The sequence below is a fragment of the Corticium candelabrum genome, chromosome 13 (assembly GCF_963422355.1).
Source record: "Corticium candelabrum chromosome 13, ooCorCand1.1, whole genome shotgun sequence".
In the NCBI taxonomy this organism is placed as follows: Eukaryota; Metazoa; Porifera; class Homoscleromorpha; order Homosclerophorida; family Plakinidae; genus Corticium; species Corticium candelabrum.
Window position 1 is genome coordinate 6,341,805 of NC_085097.1, and position 24,564 is coordinate 6,366,368.

The 24,564-nt window shown below is 40.0% G+C and overlaps 1 protein-coding gene across 1 annotated transcript; it reads right to left on the minus strand.

Annotated features, from left to right (window-relative positions):
• Positions 1 to 4,501: 4,501 nt before the first annotated feature.
• Positions 4,502 to 19,620, minus strand: LOC134188929 (uncharacterized). The gene is made up of 15 exons (XM_062657143.1): positions 19,552 to 19,620; positions 13,908 to 13,971; positions 13,747 to 13,840; positions 13,632 to 13,679; positions 13,558 to 13,575; positions 13,445 to 13,507; positions 13,293 to 13,382; positions 13,144 to 13,233; positions 13,016 to 13,078; positions 12,749 to 12,947; positions 12,550 to 12,647; positions 6,432 to 6,640; positions 6,190 to 6,367; positions 6,045 to 6,118; positions 4,502 to 4,823 (listed from the first exon to the last, which is right to left on the minus strand). Exons 1-15 carry the CDS (start codon positions 19,556 to 19,558, stop codon positions 4,637 to 4,639), a joined length of 1,482 nt encoding a protein of 493 aa, XP_062513127.1. The 5' UTR covers positions 19,559 to 19,620; the 3' UTR covers positions 4,502 to 4,636.
• Between the last annotated feature and the right edge of the window lie 4,944 nt (positions 19,621 to 24,564).

The following is a 24,564-nucleotide window of genomic DNA, read 5'->3' on the forward strand; positions in this document are numbered from 1 at the left end:
AATTATTCAGAGGCTAGCATACGCATCATAAAAGACATTCTTTCCAAAGGACTAAAGCTTGGAATGTGGTACAAATGTTCAATCTTCTCACACAGACTCTCGAACTGTATTACCAGCGACTTTAAATATCTGTTGCCACAAACAGATTAGATCATTTTGACTGTACAAGATATACTGTGACAGGAGTGAAAAAAGCGCACACTATTCCGTCTGACGGCATTGTCGCAACAGATGACCCAGACGTCTAAACTGTTGTTAGTCAGTCAGATAAAAATAGCACGCGGATAGTAGACTTACAACTGGATGAGGACACCTGTCCAATCCGAATGCAAAGCCAACATTGGAAACGCCAATTTGCAGCAGCAATGAAGTATCGCAGAGCAGTGTCAATACTATATCCTAACGTATTCGTCTCAAGGCCGTCAGCTTTTGCAGCAGTAGCATTAGGACAACACTGCCAATCCATTTCCTTTTACAGTAGCGTCGACCAGAGAGACAAAGAAGAACATCTAAACTCTCTTTCCATCAGTCTGAATTGGTCTGACGAAGATATCAAACGTTTCTTTGAAAACATTGCCCCTTGTTTCTGTGATTCAACTGAAGTGGCAACTGCAGCTGACGACAACATTGATTTTAGCAATGCATTTTAAAGAGATGAAGCACAACCAATTAACAGAAAAAGCTATGAAAAGTCAAGGAACGTCATTGAAAGAGTACTACAAGTCACTAAAGATATCAAGGAGAGCTTCATGAAGGCCGTGTCACACACAGCTTCATAGCTACAATAGAAGGTTCTGTTCCAATTATTGGAAACAACAAGGCAAAGAAATCCATTCTCTTGGTACACAGCAGCGAATACACAGCAGCGACTGCTTTCTGCTCTACAAATGTTTGGTAAAGAGGTGGTAGTCAGAAAACAAAAGAAAGAGATTCGAGTGCAACCTACTGCGTTTTACAGTAAATGTATATGACAAGTGCTGACGTACGCATATAAATATATAAATATATAAATGTTGTAGAGTAGACGCCACTCCAAGTTCTTTTCTACTCATCCAGCATCAGCATGACGTCCAAGTTTGTTCATGAAAAATGCAAAACTACAACCAACATATTGAACAGAAACATTATTCCCAAACGAATCCATCAGAGAGCAAAGAGAAACCAAAATCTGACAATAAGTTTGAAAACAAATACCTCTAATTCCATCTAAACTGTTCAATGATACAAGATCTTTCTGAGTTGAGTAAACTGTTTATGTTCATATTCTTCGATATAAAGAGAGGAACAGATTGTAGTTAGAGTGTTCAGAATGAGGTTTCAGAACAAGTAATTCCTGTTTTATGTCCAGCAAACTGTGCACTCGCTAGAGAAATAGGCATCTTTATGTTTTCAAGGTCAAGTGTGCCACCTCATTGTAAGCCTGTGCCATTTGCCTAATAAAGAATCCAAATTTGCTTTTTGGGTGATGTGGAGAGAGAGCTACAAGAGCTATTCTTATACTAGTGTACAGCGTCAGTGGCTGATAATGCCAACGAATTTTGGCAGTGTTAAGGTGTGGAGTTTGGAAGTTTGGAGAAGGGGCGTGTTGAAAGTGATGATGACAATTATTGATTATCTGGGTGATCAAAAGAGGTGAGCATTGGGTGGTACAGTTACAGCTTTCTAAAATTTCAGCTATGAGCCATAAAAGAGACTTGGCGAGAGCTACTCAAACGTTGTGGTGGTGAACTGACTTTTGGTCTGCAGGCTATGTTTGTGGGGACTGACTGGCTGTCTGGCTGGCTATGTGATTGTCTTGTCACGCTTCAAGAATGTGCCACACTTCCTATTTCTTTTACGTCGTGTGGCAACCAGAGACAATGGACGAACCGCCAATCAGACTGCCAATCAGAACAGCAAAATGTTCATAAAACAGTTTCTTACCAGAACAGTGTAATTCCTGTTTGCGATCGCCAGGTCTTGTTGGAAATAGAACAGCAGAACTTATTTGTCTGCAGCTGCTAACGTAAAATCAATCGCTTTCTTGGTTTACTACATTTATATATGGAAATCTAACACTACGAAACCATGAGCGATTCTTATGTCCTGTACAGTACACCCTCGATTATCCGGAAAAATTCTGTGTCTCCCGACTTTTTGCGTTCCCGAATAATACCAATGTGAACAGTCTCACATTACCCCAACGATGAACACATGCAAGCACGATGATGGAGTCTTCATTACTAATACTGTTCAGCGGAGACAACGCTTGTTGAGGGTGTTGCTAGTAAATGACGCTTCTGAAAACGAAATAAACTGATAACTCATGAAACGCACCAGACTTCACATCCGCTGCATGTTATGGTTCAACGCTTATGCATGTGCATCTCAATTTTATGGTGACGCTGTCACGATTGCAGTCTCGGATACCTACAGCGTTCGTTACACCTCCACAACGTGGACATGCATTATTCAAGTTCTCCAAAATACAGAATTTTTGACAAGTGAAATTTGTCCCATAGTTTAATCTGCCACGTTGTGGCAATAGACCGACTTTGGTCTAAAGGCTAGGCTGGTCTATAATAAATTACGTAAGCCGAGCGTCAGCAACTCGATCTCTATTGGACGGTCAACGTAATGTAAACCGAAGAGAGTCCGGATTTTACTCCCAATCGGTTGTCGCGCTTTCACTCACTTGATATAGTCTAGCATTAATGCTGTGAGAAACTTTCCTTGCCACTGGCATGTTGGCAAACCTTCCTATAATAAATGCTAGAGCCATGCAATACGCCAGCGTGGAAGGAAGTGCATGGCCGCAAGACGTACGTTGCAGGGTTAGCTGTAAATCAAAAGTTCCAGCGTCTGACTACGTTTACGTTACCCGCTGAGCAGACGCTCGACTTGCGTAAGTTACTGATAACCAGCCCTAGGTCATTGCGCATCGATTTGAAACGTTAGAAATAGGTTTCGCTAATCTAGAGCAGACCTAGCATCTATAGCTGTTTTGGAGTTGGAACCGTTCCTTTCTACGGCAAACACGATCAATGTACAAAACGCACGACGTGCTCTAACTAGAAGAGCTGCAAGCTGTAATACAGTATATGCTTATTGCACGACGTAGGATCTGATCAATCACACTGCAAAGCCACGCCCATTTAACTTTTGTCTTCACAGCATGGAGTTCAATCCAACTTCTGTTCGTCTTTTTTTCTGGTAATTTCTGCATGTAGTAAGAATCTTCTTTTTCCTGGTAATCAGGAATAACCTCCGTAGCCGCTTTGTCCTTATATTTGGGCGCTGCCCCTCCTGGCCCCTCCGTAGTTAAGCCACTGGACTAGACTTGGTCAGTTGTTTCTAATGTTTTAATATGTTGCTGGTCACTTGACTGAAGTTAGCGGCATTCTTCCCTTTGATGTTAACAAAAGTGCATTGATAAACTTTTATGGCTATAGTTACGCCTATGCAGCATTCTCGGCTGCGTCATAAATTTTGATAGCTTACCATTATTCTACCAGAATGCAGCGAGCAGAGACAGCACAGTCAGAGTCTCAAGCTCTTCACCGGAAGTATGGAGACTCCGGGAGAGACATGGCTACGAAACACTGATAAGGTTACTACGGCTTCATTTTTTAATGCTACTAGGCACGCTGTAAGTGACTAGGTGTGTTTGTTGATATTAGGAGTAAACGAATAGGTACAGTACAATCACGATCGTGAGTCGGTCCGGCCTTGCGAGGCAAAATCGGCTTTGGTAAAATTTTGTAACTAGAGCCGCTAGATATACCATACTACGGCTCTGGTGGTAACACTCATGGCTTTTTTACTGTTTAGACAGCTCTGACAGTCACTGTGACACACGTGCGACACAGACTGATAGTAGAGAAAGACTGTAGATATCTAGACAAGGTTCATGATCTGTGTACATGTATTAGTATTATTAGATACGGGTATTTTTATTATTGAGTACGGTAAATACGCTTTTTCTACTGTAATAGATAATTACAATTTTTGGCATTGCGCAATAACTTAAATAACCTTAATAAATGGAGGCAAGGTATTAATCAATGATTGATATGCATCAGCTGGACTGATTAAGCGATGGCACACCGGAAAACACACACACACACACACACACACACACACACACACACACACACACACACACACACACACACACACACACACACACACACACACACACACACACACACACACACACACACACACACACAATGATCGAAACCTTTCTTGTCTTGCAGAAAGGGCACTGTCAATGCATTTAGGGAGTTACTACAAGCTACTTGCTACTCATGAGTGTGTGTGTGTATGTGTGTGAGTATATATATATATATATATATATATATATATATATATATATATCAATAAATTAGTAATAAATAAATAAATGAATAAATAATATATATCATTTGTCGTAAACTTAGTTCGACGAAATACATTTTTGACCAAAACAGATTACATGCAATGATTGCGAATCAACTCGTGTAATACACCAAAGACTTTGAGTTGCTCAACTTTGAAACAGTTTCCAGCTAGGATATTAGACGAATACGTACGCAGTATCAGTGAAGTTAGAATAACTTGTCGTGTAACGTATACGTATGCTATTGTCTGCTGTCTTGACACAAGAATTGTTCTATTAGCGTACATAGAACCATGCATATCCAGAGCTTTGCTTGCTGCTAACGTTTGTTGTTCCACAGTTATTGCAGTAACTTTCTTGTCCTCCAGTTGGACCCCAGCATGCACAACAGTTGTCATCATCACATCCAAAGAAAGCAGTCGAATGTGTGTCTTGTCCAGATATTGCATTCTGTCCATGGAAACTGCAAGAAATACCAAGTGATAAAGTGTATGTCTACGCCAACTCCTAATTTATTCATATTCTAACGGTTTTCTTGCTGCAATATTGCATGTAATACATGAAATATTACGCTCGATCGCTTTCGAGTTACGAGCGTATCATGCAAGATTGCTGCTGCAGAGCACGCTTACCACCGGACAAGTTAATCTATTTACTAATCATCTGTCATCGCCAATTGCATTTGCTATTTAACTTAAACGTATTATGTCTTCTCTTATTCTCTCCAAAGCGTTTTGTATAGTTTATTTCAACGTCGTCGTGTGGGTGATTACTGATTTTGTGTGAATCGTAGCAGGATTTGAAATTTAAAAATTCGCACGATTTCGTTTGACGTGACAACCGATATAAACAGTGAACTTGCTCAATAGCAACTACGGAGCGGTACGTGATAGCTAATTAATAAGTGGGACGTTTGCAAAAAATAATCGTTTAACGGTGCTGTACGATTTCGATGTTTGCAGAGTTTGCATTCTCGTGATCATGCACAGACCACCGCAGTCTGCAGGCTCGATAAATAGTTTGGATCATTTTCTATTTCGGTCATCACTGTGGAGATGTAGCATGAAATTTGTCAAACTTGGACAATTGACTTTCAGCTCTAGTAATAACTGCATCATACCAGTGTAACGTGTTTCTTCAAGTATAGTGGCCGCAGCCTCTAATTTTAAGAAGGTGATGGAACTGCGGCCTCTAAACGAGGAAGGCTTGCATTTAGGGACGGCCTCTATTTTTAAGTCTCTACTTCACACCTTGACACGTTGGTACTTGAACGTCACGTTTCTTTCTGTTGGACACTTTTGAAGGTGCCAACCGCTGCAGGTTTAGTTGTAAATGCCACGACTATTATAGATGAATGCGCGTAATAGGATGAGATTTACGCAGAAACATCAAAGGCATGTGATATGGGCGTGGCCAGTAACATTGCAGACTAGTGCGGCCTCAATTCGAGGGCGGCTTCCATTTTCAACAAATCTCTTCAACTGCTGCTTCTAAAAGAAAGCGGATTCTATTCGAGGGCGGCCACTATTCGAAGAAATACGGTAGTATCGCACGTCTTTGTATATAGAGCGCCGAATGGTTTAGTGACACTGCCAAACACATTAATTTAATTGATTGTATTTCACAACATAAAAATCACCAACGTCTATTGATGTTACAAACATTAGTATGCAAGTTGTCTTACCTAAATGAGCCGTCGCTGCCAGAAATAGAACAATTAGCTGAATTGAAACAATTGTTGATCTCATTAAAGGAATTCTGACAGTTAATACGTAGAATCAACTCTCTGAAAGAGTAAGACATGAGAAAATGCATAACAATTAACTTACCGCCGAATAATAATCTTGAAATGCTGAACATCTATGATTGATGTTTTTTGTACCACCGCGAATGTCAACTGTATATTCAATATCTGAGATTCCATCTTCATAACGGCAGTTATTTGAATTATCATATCCAGATGTGAAAAGTTGAGCAAGAGATCGAGGACGAGAGAAATGGTAGTACCTGACATAAACACCGACACATTTGACGTTCTCTAATATAGTGATATCGAACCAAAATTTTCTACCAATGTCCTTTCGTATCTCCCACTGATCGCGAAGTAGAAAATTGCACACGAAAATCGTTGACGAGGATGGATGGAAATCTATTTGACCATCCTTGCTCGCTTGTCAAAGTCACTGGCTCGCTTGTCGAACCTAAATTTCGTACGTTCGGTTGAAATGACTTGCCAATCAATAACCATCCGCCACCGTCTGTCGTCATATCACAATAAGCCTACAAAGACAAACATCAATAATTTGCAAAAGCTAATCGAATTATCACAGGGTACGGTTATGGAGCGTTGTGGGGCGTGGTCGCCTTTTTGTACGCTTAAGAATTAAGAAAATGAAGACTAAAATTTCTAAAATTAACGAAATAAATGTTTGCACGTCGTTTACTATATCCTATGTTTGTTTTGGTCACTAATCATCTAACAACCTAGTAACAGTTGCTAGCCTCGGAGGCCCATGCGCCAATTTTGTTCTTTTTTCTTCTCCTCTACGGATCTCTTTTTGTACGTTACGTACGGCTGCGAAACTTGAGAAAACGCTTTAGAATTACCCGAACTCTATTCTTTTGGTGAGTAGAGAAACCAAAATTAATGTTAATTAAAAAGTGTGCTTCTTTCAAGCAGATTTGATCCAACGACCGTCATCAACGCTATTGCACAGTTCGGACCAATCACGAAGCAGTATTTGCGATTTCTTGTCCATGGCAACCAGAGACAACGGACCAGGGGCGTCGCGTGGGCGCAAAAAGTGGTGGGGCTGACTCGCTGCCTAGACTTCGGCTTCGGTCTTTGATATTGATAAAAGGAAAGCGCCCCGAAAAGTGGTGGGAATTCACCCCCCTCTAGTCCCTATTAGGCGGCGCCCCTGCAACGGATGAAGAGCCAATCAGATAGTAGTCTCGGCCTCCCAGACCCATGTAGCGCCGATTCAAAATCGTCCTCCACGGGTCTGTGATGGTACCGCCTTTTCTCAATATATTGCGGTTGGTCCTAGAACCAGCATTAGTGTTCGGTTTCATAATGCATACCTTCCCAATTACAGCTGTAATCAACGAAGACATCTCATGCATATCTGCTGTCTACCAAAGACTACACTGTACACAAACGACGACTTGTAGTGCGCTGTTCACGCAAACTCACGTCCCTACACGTCGTGGTTTGTATTCTGCGCCTGTCAACGGCAGTAACGACACCTAGTAAAGCCGTTTGTTCGAACCGACGCTTACTAGCCAGCCAGCTGCATGCTCAACGACTTCATGATCACATCTACTATACAAAGTCTTTCAGAGAATTCACGGCATAGTTTTGTCGCGATTTCGCGGCAAGTCATATCGAATCCGGACGATCGAGTCATAGCGGATGCGCGCATCGCGAATTTTCATCGCGAATTCGCGGCTCCACGCGCGACTATCAGCTGCTCGCAGCGGATTCACGACGATCAAACACATGCCGATCGCGTCCGCGGCACCACTAGTAAAAGAAAGTGTTTCCTAACGTCCCATTTGCGTTCGCTACTAACACACAAATGATAATTAAAACCGTAGCCACTGTAAACACAAATGTCAAAGGTACCTGTGCAGCGGGGATGCGACACGATGTTCTAGCGGGACATGTCTTTGTCGTTCTTGTGTTACCGCCGTACTTGGAAAGGTGTGCATTTATGAAACTGAACACTAATGCTGGTCCTAGGACCAACCGCAATATATTGAGAAGAGGCGGTACCATCCCAGATCCGTGGAGGACGATTTTGAATCGGCGCTACACGGGTCTGGGAGGCCGATGCTAATCAGATAGGCCAAACGCGTCTATGAAAGAGTTTATCACCAAAACTGTTTAATTCGATCATGTTTGCCATTGTCCGATTTATTCTGAAATTGTTTACGATCTGTGTCGCAAACAGGAGCAAAATTGACAAATAATTACGTACACATGACAATTTATACGGGAACCCAACATTTACAACGCATATCCCGTATGTGATAATTGTTGCCGTTGACTACTAAGCCAAGTTCTATTCCAACTGCCGTTGCATATTTAATTATACACGCAAAGAAGAAAAACAATGCAAAGGCACTAAAACGTAGGATGCATATTCGTTCAACGTGCGCTACCTCTAGACCACTCGAGTAAACTACCTGTAAATCATGTCTAATGAAAGCTGTTACATATAAGCAGGTTTAATTAACGCTAATAAAAACGCGCTAAATCTTAGACATGCTTATAAAAGGCTTAAGCTGGATTTACAATATGCCAACGCAGTGGCGGATCTAGGGTAGGGGTTGTGGGGGTTGCAACCCCCTTTTTGTTGGCCTCGGAGATAAAGCACAAGTTCTTGAAGCCGCATTGTGCTCATTTTTCAGTATTTAATTAAAAATAACTAAGCGGATTCTTGACGAAGTGAGACATCTGGCAGCGAAACTCCAGACTCGTGACCAGGATATCTTTGTTGCGTAGGGAATGGTTCACTCAGTTCGTAACTGAGAGAATTAATTAAGACAACAAGGTAGGATATACACACAACCTCTTTGACATCTGGTATCACGACATTCTGCGACTCGCAGACAGGATTGGATCGGTTGAATCTCTTCCAAGAAAAACGAATTTACAGCGAAACCGGAGCAATACTCCTACTAGTAGTCAGAGTCCGATTGAGCACTACAAACGATCCGTTGCGATACTCCTCCTAGACTCGATCCCTGCTTCTTCAGATGCGCGAACGACCTTAATGGTGAGAAAGATAAGGTCCGAGCATTGTTGTGTCTGGTGCCTACCCTTCTAGTTCGTTCCGACGTTGACCCAATGAATGGAAAGCCGCTCTTCCATTCACGAAGTCTCTAGGAGATGAAGTGAGAAGGCGGCATGGCAAAGCAAATACCAGAAAATGCAAGAAGCAAGGAAAAGAGAGCAAGAGTGCAAGAAGGCCATACCCAACAATTAATTAATCTTCTCCTGGCCTTGCATGGAAGCCTGTGACTCTCGGTTGTACCCGAATATTCATCGTCTGCTATCGATAGCATGTACAATGCCTATCACAAGTGCAGAAGCAGAAAGGTCATTTTTTCTACTGAGGAGACTGAAGACTTAGGCAAGGTCTACCACGTCAGAGGAGCGTCTTGCACACCTATCAGTTATCGCCATGCATTACAAAGACGGGGTACCAGCAGACGAAGTTTGTACAAAATCATCCACGGAGATTGTTCATACAGTCTTTGTTTGAAAGAGACATAGTTGCACCGTAGTTTACCTAACATTTATTTAGCAGTAGTCTATGCATGATGCAGTTAGATTCTGTTAGGCAGTTTTGATGATTTAGGGAGTCTATAACATGACACATTGCTAGAGATATGTTGCCATAGTTGTTACCATGTACTTTAGCTAAGCTGTAAGACGCCTGGGCCATTTGCACCTCTAACGATACAAATGCGTTGACTAAAGTAGGCGTGGTCTATCAAAATTTGCAACTCCCTCTTTTCAAAAATCCTGAATCCGCTCCTGTAACTCTTGAGCGTCGCGTCGCGTCGCGTCGTGGGCGTCGCATTGTGTCGTCTTGCGTGGGAGTTGTACGCGTCGCGCGTGACGCGTTGTGCCATTACAGTGGCGTAGCTACCATTGTTCACAGGTTGTACGTAAACACACACACACACACACACACACACACACACACACACACACACACACACACACACACACACACACACACACACACACACACACACACACACACACACACACACACACACACACACACACACTCACACACACACCCGGCTAGCAATTAATTTTCGATCGTCTGGCAGCTCTCGACAGAGCTGCGTGATACTTCCGCTCAGTTTGGGGACTCCGAGGCCACACATATGTTGCTCGCATGTCAAAAAGAATTCGCGTCATGTCGCGTCATGTACATGGCTTTGCTCGCGGGCAAACCTTCTACCATCCATACATGCACACGTAGCCATTTTTTTGACATTGAGTTGATCATTTTTAGCTATACTAGATCAGTAGACCGCTGCCTAGTAGTATGTCATGCTTATACATAATGACAAACAACTTTAAGAAATAATGTGTGTGTGTGTGTGTGTGTGTGTGTGTGTGTGTGTGTGTGTGTGTGTGTGTGTGTGTGTCTGTGTGTGTGTGTACGTGTAATATTCTAATGTACTACTCACATACATTATTTTTTGTTTGAGATTTGGAACCCCCATCCTCACCCCCCTAGTGCAGCCGAGCTACGTACGCCACTGCATTCACAATATGATTTCAGCTCGCTGTAGACGTCGCTGCATGAATTCTTGAACCGACCACTGGCGCTTCGATTTTCTACTTGCAGAACTCTGCCGGAACTCCCGCTTGCTCAATCCATTTCCGTGCGTTTTCGCTAGCACGCTAGTCTTTGTACATCTTGCAGCTGATCATCCACGAGTAAGGATATCTCCCTACACAATCTATAACCTCTCAACGTCGAGTACAGAGCCGAAATCACTAGTCATCACTTACATTCTTACAATCACTTACAATCGCATTTTTATTAGGCTGCGATTGGTCGAAATCAAGGTGCTACTTCCGACGCGACGTGCTCAGCTTCCGGTTCTACGCTAAAATAGAACTCTGTTCTATTTGGACGCGTCGCGTAGCGTGCGTAGCGTCCCCCTCGCGTCGCGTCGCATCGAGCCATTTACAATTTGAATTTTGTACGACGCAACGCTCAAGCGTTCGCATATTGTAAATCCAGCTTTACAGGTCCTAATGAAGACATGTACCCTAGGTATATGTTGCGCTTTTGCGCTCCTAAAAACTTACCAAACTAGAATTTTAGAAAACAATTTTCTAAAAAAAGAAATAGATGTAGGGATTGTATAAAAAGTAACAGAAACAAGGTCTATAGATAATATGAACCAAAGCCAGACATCACTAGTGAGTCCTACCAACCGCCACATTCTCTACATTTTACATTTTGGGGATTAGAAGAATTCACTAATGATGTCTGGCTTTGGTTCATATTATCTATATATCTTGTTACGGTTACTTTTTACACAATCCCTTCATCTGTTTCTTTTCCAGAGAAAAAGTTTTTAAAATTCTAGTATATTTACTAGCCTTACCCCGCCCTGTACATGGGCGGTGAACAATTTGACTTTGCGCGTTTACACATATTAGGCAAAGAAAACACAAAAATTACTTTTCGTTAGTGGGTTATTATTCGGTAAATTTTAATGGCTTAAATATTTAGAATCTGAGTTGTTAGCGTGCGCTAATTTTTCTATAACCACGCTTACTTAGCGCGCGTTAGAACGTACCATACACGCGTCTTATCACTCTAGGCTTCTTACACTCCAGCCAGCACATTTTGTACTCTACGCGCTGTTGTCGCTGTATTTACTCGAGCCAGAGTTTTGTCTCTAGCAAGAATGATGCCACTTCAGCGAATCATCTTCCGTGACACACGGACGGACGGACGCATGCACGCACGCATGCACAAGCGGCCACATGAGCCGGCTTACTCCGAGCGCATCTTGCAACGCTTAGAGTCTACCACTTGTGGAAATTAGAGAATGTCGTACAGTGGCTGGCGAGAGCACGCATCCGCATATATATATATATATATATATATATATATATATATATATATATATATATATATATATATATAATACTCGGTTATTAAGCAAACCCATCTCATTTCAGGTCGCCAAATCTCTTTTCGGCCGTCGGAAGCAGTCTAGGCAAAATCGAACTCGATCTTTCGTCTCGGACTTTCGACCTCTAACCACTAGGATGGACGTGCATTTAATTTGCTCTGTAAAGACTATACATGCGAGTCCAACCGATCGTTTCCCCAAATGAGCCTCTTTGCCAAACGAGTATGCCGCTAGCTTATACCACCGTACCGAAGATCGTTTTGCTAATACTGAACAAAGTTTCAGAAATAAAGTTTTAAGGTATTCCTAACGTATGTTCGGTACTGCATGATACAATTAAGAATTAACGCAAGACGTATATATAGATAGGTTTAGTGATATCCTTGATTCATAATTTGTAAGCATCGCAAATTTATAGAATAATAAAAAGTTACTCACTACACTGAGCTTAGCAACTCAAAATAATGCCAACTGGTTATGAAATTTAGATACCAACTTACCGTCACGAAGTGCATCTTGCTGTCTGTTATGTTATAAAGTCCATCTTGTAGAACACTAGAATATATTGATTGTTTCAATTCTCGGCAACTGCTCAGACCTACAAAAACTTTGTTTAGTTAGCAAGTACATTAGTTGGTGATTCCGTCAAACAAATATATGCGGTTTGGGCAAGCAATTCGTTTTACACATAGTTATCACCGTTTGTTTTTGTCATCAATTCAATCCATTGAAAATTTCCATTTTCCAAGTCAGCACATATCATGACGGCGTCTCTCGTAAGCGCAGAGTTTACAGATACAGGCAAGAGACTAAGTGAGCCGCGAGTGGATGCTCCACACCAAGGCAAGTTGTTGAGTGATGACACAGGTTTGACAACTCCGGGCGCACCGACGTCTCCCTGTCAGTAAACTCACTCGAAATCGAACTTGCGCTTTTAATTAACTAGAGCCATCCACGTAAGATTACCTTGCTTCCTTTCGGGCCTACTGGACCAACGTTACCTTTAGCACCTTTACTGCCCAATGAACCCTAAACACAGCGTGTGTACTCGAGCTAGATTCATATCTTATTGTAATTCAAATTGTCTGCTATACTTTAGATCCTGGGAAACCGATGTCTCCTTTATATCCTGGAAAACCGATTTCTCCTTTCGATCCTTTGAAACCCTGTAGACCTCTTCGACCCTACAAAATATATGTCTCCTAGGACTTCTCTTCAAATCAGGTATCATATTGTTTGCTACCTCAAGACCAATTGGACCTTGGATACCAACTTTTCCTTTCACTCCTTTAAGACCGTGTAGACCTTTTGGACCCTGTAGACCTCTCAGACCCTACAAAATCAATGTGTGTCTTCTTCTACTTTTATTATATTAGATGTCAAAGTGTTTGCTACCTCACGTCCTTGGATACCGATGTCTCCTGTCGACCCCTTAAACCCCCTTAGACCTCTTGGACCCTACAATGTCTGTCTACGGTGGTCTTCAAGTTATCCACGAAATTACTTACCATTTTTCCTGGACTTCCCTGTTAAAATCAACTTAAAATTAATATTTAGTTGAGTTACAAATTTTGTAGTTTACTTTCTCTCCTTTTCCCCCAAAGCCAGCCATGTTGTCAAGACCTGTCATCTTTTACAGTAAGCACATTTGCTAAGTAAAATCTGACAAAGAAATAAAAAGTTTGAAATGTAATTACCTGAGTTTGTTTGAGGTAAGACTGTAACGGTTGACAAACTTGAACTTCTGGAGATTCAGAGTGTGTGGAGTCTCCAGTTTCATGAGTAAATGATCTACGTAAACAACCACGTCAATGAACAGAAACGTCAAGTTTAATTAACTTTAATTAATTCTACATACCCGTGGATGAAGCAGATCCAAACAATTGCAACAGAAATAAACAAGTTTGAATTCATATCGCTCTCTAATCAAAAAATGCAATGACACAATGAGTTTACCATCCCTAGCTCATGTATGTATAGCAATTGCGTTGGTGCATCTGCATACATGTACGAGTATGTTTAGTATCTACAGTACGTGAGTTGAACGAGAGATTAGAGAACAACACTTCCTGACCATAGTACACGTAATAAGTCGCCGATCAAGTCCGCGGTACGTCTTTAGATGTAACGTATAATGCGAGGTGTGTAGCCCGGAAGTATGACGTGGCGGGAAAGGGTCTCGCTACGCGAGACTATTCGATGCCCACTAACCTGCCTGACTATCTATTCTAAGTCATATGATGAAACCTAATGGAAATCAAAGGATTATACACTATCTGAATGTTGTCAACTTTTTGAGATATCCAGAACTGATAAAGTTGCAATTCGCCACCACTAATAGTGTTATTCACTCTGCAAGCAATGTTTGCCCGCCACGGGATCCCAGAATTTCTGCGGAGTGAAAATGGTCCTCAATACTCGTCCCATGAAATGGCAGAGTTCTCAGCAACCTATGGCTACCCCATAAACTTTGTTTATGGGGTAGCGTACTATCGCATGTGCGTTCTGTCATGTGGAGGTTTTTTTGGTCCAATCATTCCTGCTGTTCTGTAGAAAATAGAAATGTGTCACATGTTTTACCGCAACACTTAGTTGTACAGTCCGAGATGTCTCTAGCTGGTCTCTTGACGCTACGGTAGTTACAACGTCGTATATATCACTCTATGCTCACAGGTATGCCACACTCGTCAGCCCGGGATTGCAACCTGCGTGGCAGTCAGTACCGCTACTTGCCTGACCTCTTGGCCATCGACAGCTGTCGTTCTTCTGGTCGTATACCGCGGCCAGACTCGGTGTCTTCCGTCTCACCACTAGATGTGGTACCATGGCGTTGGGAGCTCGTGTCTTACGCGGACCAGTCCTTTCCTAACTACATACTGGATGGCCTAACAGACGGTTTCAGGATCGACTTCGCCTACGGCTATGCTAAGTGCAAATCAGCGAAACAAAACATGCAATCGGCTACTGCAAACTCGTTGGTCGTCGACAGCTACCTCAGAGCTGAGGTTGCAGCATCGCGTGTTCGGTGCTGTGCATCCTGGCGTGTCAACAGTTCAGGTAAGCCCGATCGGTTGGTACCTAAGAACCACCAACCCGGGCGCTGGCGCCTTATCGTTGATCTCTCCGCACGTCGTCTGGCCAGCGTCAACGAAGGCATCGCTACGGATCTATGCTCTCTGTCCTATGTTCGTGTCGATGAGGCAGCGCGGCGTCTTTTGCAGCTGGGTCCTGAAGCGCTGATGGCTAAGCTCGACATAGAGAGTGCCTACCGCCAAATCCAGGTACACCCAGATGATCGCCATTTGTTGAGCGTGCGCTGGAAGAACATGGTCTACCTTGATTGTGCTCTCCCCTTCGGTCTTCGCTGAGCGGCCAAGATATTCTCGGCCGTGGCAGACGCTTTTCTCTGGATCATGTATCACAGAGGAATCACTTCCGGTATTCACTACCTGGACGATTTCCTTATTTCGGAGCGGCGAACTCCAGCGAGTGCGCCGAGAACTTGGCTACAGCGCTTTGCACGTGCAACTGCCTCATGGTTCTAGTAGCCGCAACAACCTGGAAGATCCGTCATCGTGCCTTGAGTTCCTGGGGCTGCAGCTAAATTCGTATGCAGGTACGATATGCCTGCCGCAAGCAAAGCTACATCGAGCTTGTCGAATGGTTAGCGATTGGCTTGGTCGTCGCTCTTGCACCAAGAGAGAGCTGCTGTTGTTGGTTGGAACCCTGCAGCACGCTACGTCGGTAGTCAAGGCCGGCCGATGTCTTCTTCGCAGCCTTATCGACTTATCTTGCCGCGTCAAGCGCCTACACTACTGGGTTCGGCTGAATGCGAACTCGCGAGCAGATCTACTGTGGTGGGATACCTTCCTGGTCCGGTGGAATGGCACGTGCTTTCTACGTACTCTTGTCTCGCAGCCCCCAACGCTGCAAATGAGTTCGGATGGCACTGGTCTATGGGGTTGTGCGGCTGGCTGTCTGGCACGAGCACTGGCTGCAATAGGAATGGTCTATAGCGTGGCATGACTACACTATCGCAGCAAAGGAGTGCGTATCGGTTCTTCTCGCTAGCGTCGCTTGGGGTCGTCAGTGACACGACGAGTGCATTCAGTTTCGGTTCGACAATACCACTGTTGTGTCCGCCTTTCGTAACTACTACTGTCACGACAAGCTGGTGATTCACCTGCTGAGGAGCTGGTGATTCACATGCTGAGGCTTTTCACATTTGTTGCAGCCCATTCTTTATTCACTTGGCAGGCCATACATATCCCGGGCAAATCTAATCACGTCGCGGATGCCCTGTCTCGTAACAACCTAATAACGGTCCGCATTTTCGCCAACAGCTACGTTCGGCCCCGAATCATATCTCAGTGCAATTCCTAGCGCTCTTGCAACCGTCGGAAATCGACCAGAGCTCACCCAGCTGGAGGTCGAGGCTAGTCGACTCTTTTCATCCGGCTTAGCTCCGGCGACTCTAAGGTCGTACTCTCCCGGTCAATATCGGTACCGCCAATTCTGCCAAAGACTCTCAATTCTTTCAATGCCTATGTCCGAACGTACTCTGTGTCTCTTCGTCGCGGCTCTCAAGGAACAGCAGCTTACGCACAAGACCATCAAATGCTACTTATCTGCCGTACGTCACCAGCATATTCAATATGGCCATTGAGACCCGTTTGCGTCTGCTCTTCCTCAACTAACATATGTCCTGCGTGGAGTGCGCCGCACACAGGGTGAGAGCCCTACTCGTCAACGCCTTTCCATCACACTGATGGAGCTGTGCGCGATCAAGGCTGTCTGGTCTCATCAGCCTCTTTGCTACGATACGGTTATGCCCTGGACAGCCTGCTGCACCGGTTTCTTTGGTTTCTGAGGGCGAGCAACGGCAGTCCTTTATCCCGCGTCAGACTGGTGCAACAGGTGCAGCGGGCGTTGTCGTCAACAGGGCAAGATTTCTCAGGGTTTACTGGCCACAGCTTCCGAATCGGTACCGCCACTACTGCCAAGGCCCATGGCATAAATGACTCTACCATCAAAGAGTTGGGACGGTGGAAAATCAAGGCGTTTGAGGCGTACATAAAGTTGCCTGCTAGGCATCTTGCACGCTGGTCGAAACAATTAGACTCCTAGTGTGTGTCATTACCGCTATATACTTATAAGACATCTAATGTAAAGAACACAAGCAACCTGGCGTAAGGATGTAGGATCTTTGTGCAGACACCGTCCGGGCGCTCACTGGACACCCTTTTTTTACGTGCATGCTTTCTGAAGGCTTGCTCCTTTTTGCTAGCTGCTGTCTGTCCCGTGGAACAGTCACCCAACCGTTCGTGATCGGCAAACTTAGAGTACAGTCTCAAGTCTGGTTACCTTACCTCCACGGAAGGTTTGCTCTAAGAAAAAACATTGTTTGGGCCGGGATCCGGGCCTAAAAGTACCCGTTTCCTGAAACACAGGACCAGAATCAAGTAGCGCATGCGCAGAGGCCCGGGGTCTTGACCCTTGTGCCACGGCCACACTTTCCGGCCAGGCAGGTGTGGTGTCGTGCAGGAACATCTCAACGAGTGAAGGTAAGGAGTCAAATGCGGTTTAACGCAGTTAGACAGAGTTGACTCCACCCCCATACGTAGCGCGCTCATCGAAAAGAAGTGTATATGTGTAGCCCTGCCGCCACAACCGTGTCATTGCGCTCATAGCCTCTGTGACAGCCAACGCAATTTTGCTTTCCCCTCCCCCTTTTCATCCTGTCTCAGTTGGTTATCCAACGTGAAAAGCCGGGGCCGGGATCCGGGCCTAAAAGTACCCGTTCCCTGAAACACAGAACCAGAAGTAAGTGGCGCATGCGCAGAGGCCCGGAGTCTCAACCCTCGCGCTACGGCCACACTTTCCGACCAGGCAGGTGTAGTGTCGTGCAGGAACATCTTAATGAGTGAAGGTACGGAGTCAACGCATATGTTGCGGAGTAAATATTGCATTCATCTGGCATCGTCGCTATGTCGATCCTTCTCCCCGTTTTGCTGTAAATCTATATGACAAGTGCTGACGTACGTATCTACTAGTGTCCATGATGGGCTACGGTCACCTTGTCCGTACGCGGGGGTCGTGTCCGTACGTACGCGGAAGTTGTATTCGTACGCAGAAGTGGCGTCATGTTCGGAGACGGGAAGTAGACCGTCCGTACCGTACGCACGCCGGAATGCTGAGGGCGGGGTTAAGGTCTGAGACTACGCACGTAGTGCGGCGGGATGGATGGACTGATCGACGCACCGACGTGCCAGGCGGGTGCGATTTCGACTGGCTCGCGCGTGCGCTCTCACACTCGACTCTTCGTGGACACCTTCCGAGGACTCGCCTCGGGTGGGCTTTGCTTCGTCGGGAAGTTGCGTCATGCTCTAGACGGGAAATGTACTTGAAGCGGGTTCGATTTCCACTGCCCACCGCGTGTGTTCGGATCCATCGGATGTGGGCTAGTCTATATGATTACGCTAAGCGCCATCTTGTCCGTACGCCGAAGTCGCGTCTGTACGCACGCGGTGAGCGGGACGGGTAGACAGATCAGCGCGCCGACGCTGCCGAACGGGTACAATTTCTACTGGCTCATGCGTGTGCCCGCACTCGACTCGCCGGAGACCCTTCCCGGGGACTCGACTCAAGTGGGATTTTTCCGTCACGAAAGTTGCGTCATGCTTTAGACAGAAAATGGACTCGATTTCCACTGACCACCGCTTGCGCTCGGATCTATCGGGTGTAGGTTAGTCTCTAAGATTACGCAGACGTCATCTTGTCCGTACGCGGAAGTCGCGTCTGTATGCACGCGGTGAGCGAGACGGATGGACGGATCGGCGCGCCAACGCTGCGGGACAGGTGCGATTTTGACTGGCTAGCGTCTGCGTTTGCGCTCGACTCGCCAGGGACCCCTCTCGGGGACTCGAGTCGGCTGGGCTTTGTTCCCTCGCGGAATTTGCGTCATGCGCCCCGAAAGTTGACACAAAGAACAAGACAATAGATAGACTCTAACGGTGCGGTGCGAGTTAGATTGCCGTGGTTGGGTTTCGGCTAGTATATATAAATGAAATATCTCGACATGACAAGAGAGTGGCTCGCTTCGATCGCCAACAAACCATGCAGCACAAAAAATTCCTACATGCATGGCACTGCATAGACGTGGCAAACTTTGCTGCAGAAATAGCGGATCGCAACTGACCTCACAAAATTGCATCCGATTGTTATCTAGGCGGTTCGTATTGTACGCAATCACGCGTGTGTGGCGCGTGCTTCACGTGTTCGTTACATGTCTATCAAAGTCTTAATTTGTGTCCGTCGCATTCGGAAGCTAGAGGTCATCAGCTCCGATTTCGCCTCGTCTTCAGAACACAAACGATGCGTGAGCGCTAGGTAGCTCGCCAGCAGCTACCGAGAAGATGTGAAACAAAGTCTTTTCAAGGACATCGCCAAAGCATAAAAATGCTAGCTCTATTAAAAGTATATGTATTTACAAGCTTGCTCACCTGCCATTCGTGCACCACAAACTCTTTGATACGTACCACGCTAATCTCGCACGTTGCAGAACACCCGTACAGAAGGAAACCCGTATAAGAAGTCGGAAGCGTAGTCTACGGAAGCCGACAGGTGCGCATTTATATCAACGCGCACTTCTCGGCCACTGCTGTCGGCCGAAAGGTGCGCGTTGATATAAACAATCTCAAAAGGCAGCGCGCGCTACTAAATTATAACGCACTTTAAAAATTTGTGTTGTTTAATATCAATTTAGCACATTTGCTCATTGTTATCAACGACATACACATTATAACGTGCGTTATTTCATATTCGATAGTCGCGTTACAGCCCTAGATTCTTGTTGTATTCTAAATGACGGAAGTGTGGAACGTGCGTGCGCTCTTCGATCAGTAACTGCAATGCTTGTTTCAAAGGGGTCCCCGTTTTGGGATCGTTGTCTACTGCAAGTAGTGCGAACGGCACGAATCGACTTTCCAGTGAACTGGATACGAGTAATGGGTTTCTGAGGCCATACTCTTACGATGTGACGATTGCTCGTGCGTTGAAAGCATTTTGGTATGTTTATATAATTAATTAATTGATTGATTGATTTTTTAATAATAATTAACAAACCTACACACACTTGTACAGGCTGATTGCTGTTTTCAGTAATTATGTTATTGTAATTGTAGAGTTTTATAGATTTATACTTAGCACAAATTTCCAAAAGATATTTCAAAATTAATATACCCAGCTGAAGAAGGACCTTGGATTGAAACATTGTGTGAATTCATGTTATTTCGTTATGCTGTGTATGAAAGCTCTACAATAACCGATAAATCATCATATCATATATGTGCATGCACGTGTGGGTGTGTGGGTATCTGTGGGTGTATATACAGTATATTATACAGTATATTATACAGTATATATACAGTATATTATACAGTATATTATACAGTATATATACAGTATATTATACAGTATATTATACACTATATTATACAGTATATTATGCAGTATATTATACAGTATATATACAGTATATTATACAGTATATTATACAGTATATATACAGTATATTATACACTATATTATACACTATATTATACAGTATATTATGCAGTATATTATACAGTATATATACAGTATATTATACAGTATACTATACAGTATATATACAGTATATTATACAGTATATTATACAGTATATTATACAGTATATTATACAATATATATATATACAGTATATATACAGTATATATACAGTATATATACAGTATATTATACAGTATATTATACAGTATATATACAGTATATATACAGTATATATACAGTATATATACAGTATATATACAATATATTATACAGTATATTATACAGTATATTATACAGTATATATACAGTATATTATGCAGTATATTATACAGTATATATACAGTATACTATACAGTATATATACAGAATATATACAGTATATTATACAGTATATTATACAGTATATTATACAGTATATATACAGTATATTATATAGTATATTATACAGTATATTATACAGTATATTATACGGTATATATACAGTATATATACAGTATATATACGGTATATTATACACTATATATACAGTATATATACAGTATATTATACAGTATATTATACAGTATATATACAGTATATATACAGTATATATACAGTATATATACAGTATATTATACAGTATATTATACAGTATATATACAGTATATTATACAGTATATATACAGTATATATACAGTATATATACAGTATATATACAGTATATTATACAGTATATATACAGTATATTATACAGTATATTATACACTATATTATACAGTATATTATGCAGTATATTATACACTATATATACAGTATATTATACAGTATACTATACAGTATATATACAGTATATTATACAGTATATTATACAGTATATTATACAGTATATTATACAGTATATTATACAGTATATATATACAGTATATATACAGTATATATACAGTATATATACAGTATATATACAGTATATTATACAGTATATTATACAGTATATATACAGTATATATACAGTATATTATACAGTATATTATACAGTATATTATACAGTATATTATACAGTATATTATACAGTATATATATACAGTATATATACAGTATATATACAGTATATATACAGTATATTATACAGTATATTATACAGTATATATACAGTATATTATACAGTATATTATATAGTATATTATACAGTATATTATACAGTATATATACAGTATATTATACAGTATATTATACAGTATATATACAGTATATTATACAGTATATTATACACTATATTATACAGTATATTATGCAGTATATTATACACTATATATACAGTATATTATACAGTATACTATACAGTATATATACAGTATATTATACAGTATATTATACAGTATATATATACAGTATATATACAGTATATATACAGTATATATACAGTATATATACAGTATATTATACAGTATATTATACAGTATATATACAGTATATATACAGTATATTATACAGTATATTATACAGTATATTATACAGTATATATATATACAGTATATATACAGTATATATACAGTATATATACAGTATATTATACAGTATATTATACAGTATATATACAGTATATTATACAGTATATTATATAGTATATTATACAGTATATTATACAGTATATATACAGTATATTATACAGTATATTATACAGTATATATACAGTATATTATACAGTATATTATACAGTATATTATACAGTATATTATACAGTATATATACAGTATATATACAGTATATATACAGTATATATACAGTATATTATACAGTATATATACAGTATATTATACAGTATATTATACACTATATTATACAGTATATTATGCAGTATATTATACACTATATATACAGTATATTATACAGTATACTATACAGTATATATACAGTATATTATACAGTATATTATACAGTATATTATACAGTATATTATACAGTATATTATACAGTATATATATACAGTATATATACAGTATATATACAGTATATATACAGTATATATACAGTATATTATACAGTATATATACAGTATATATACAGTATATTATACAGTATATTGTACAGTATATTGTACAGTATATATATACAGTATATATACAGTATATATACAGTATATATACAGTATATTATACAGTATATTATACAGTATATTATACAGTATATTATACAGTATATTATACAGTATATATATACAGTATATATACAGTATATATACAGTATATATACAGTATATATACAGTATATTATACAGTATATTATACAGTATATATACAGTATATTATACAGTATATTATATAGTATATTATACAGTATATTATACAGTATATATACAGTATATTATACAGTATATTATACAGTATATATACAGTATATTATACAGTATATATATACAGTATATATACAGTATATATACAGTATATATACAGTATATATACAATATATATACAGTATATTATACAGTATATTATACAGTATATATACAGTATATATACAGTATATTATACAGTATATTATACAGTATATTATACAGTATATATATACAGTATATATACAGTATATATACAGTATATATACAGTATATTATACAGTATATTATACAGTATATATACAGTATATTATACAGTATATTATATAGTATATTATACAGTATATTATACAGTATATATACAGTATATTATACAGTATATTATACAGTATATATACAGTATATTATACAGTATATTATACACTATATTATACAGTATATTATGCAGTATATTATACACTATATATACAGTATATTATACAGTATACTATACAGTATATATACAGTATATTATACAGTATATTATACAGTATATTATACAGTATATTATACAGTATATTATACAGTATATATATACAGTATATATACAGTATATATACAGTATATATACAGTATATATACAGTATATTATACAGTATATTATACAGTATATTATACAGTATATTAGACAGTATATTATACAGTATATTATACAGTATATATACAGTATATATACAGTATATTATACAGTATATTATACAGTATATTATACAGTATATTATACAGTATATATATACAGTATATATACAGTATATATACAGTATATATACAGTATATATACAGTATATTATACAGTATATATACAGTATATATACAGTATATTATACAGTATATTATACAGTATATATATACAGTATATATACAGTATATATACAGTATATATACAGTATATTATACAGTATATTATACAGTATATATACAGTATATTATACAGTATATTATATAGTATATTATACAGTATATTATACAGTATATATACAGTATATTATACAGTATATTATACAGTATATATACAGTATATTATACAGTATATTATACACTATATTATACAGTATATTATGCAGTATATTATACACTATATATACAGTATATTATACAGTATACTATACAGTATATATACAGTATATTATACAGTATATTATACAGTATATTATACAGTATATTATACAGTATATATATACAGTATATATACAGTATATATACAGTATGTATACAGTATATATACAGTATATTATATAGTATATTATACAGTATATTATACAGTATATATACAGTATATATACAGTATATATACAGTATATATACAGTATATTATACAGTATATTATACAGTATATATACAGTATATTATATAGTATATTATACAGTATAGTATACAGTATATTATACAGTATATTATACAGTATATATACAGTATATTATACAGTATATATACAGTATATTATACAGTATATATACAGTATATTATACAGTATATTATACAGTATATATACAGTATATTATATAGTATATTATACAGTATATTATACAGTATATTATACAGTATATATACAGTATATATACAGTATATTATACAGTAT

Coding starts and splice junctions, on each gene's coding strand:
- LOC134188929 (XM_062657143.1), bottom strand. Junction 13,383..13,444: donor TCGGTATCCAAGGACGTGAG/GTAGCAAACACT, acceptor TTGATTTTGTAG/GGTCTGAGAGGTCTACAGGG. Junction 12,648..12,748: donor ATTGATGACAAAAACAAACG/GTGATAACTATG, acceptor AAGTTTTTGTAG/GTCTGAGCAGTTGCCGAGAA.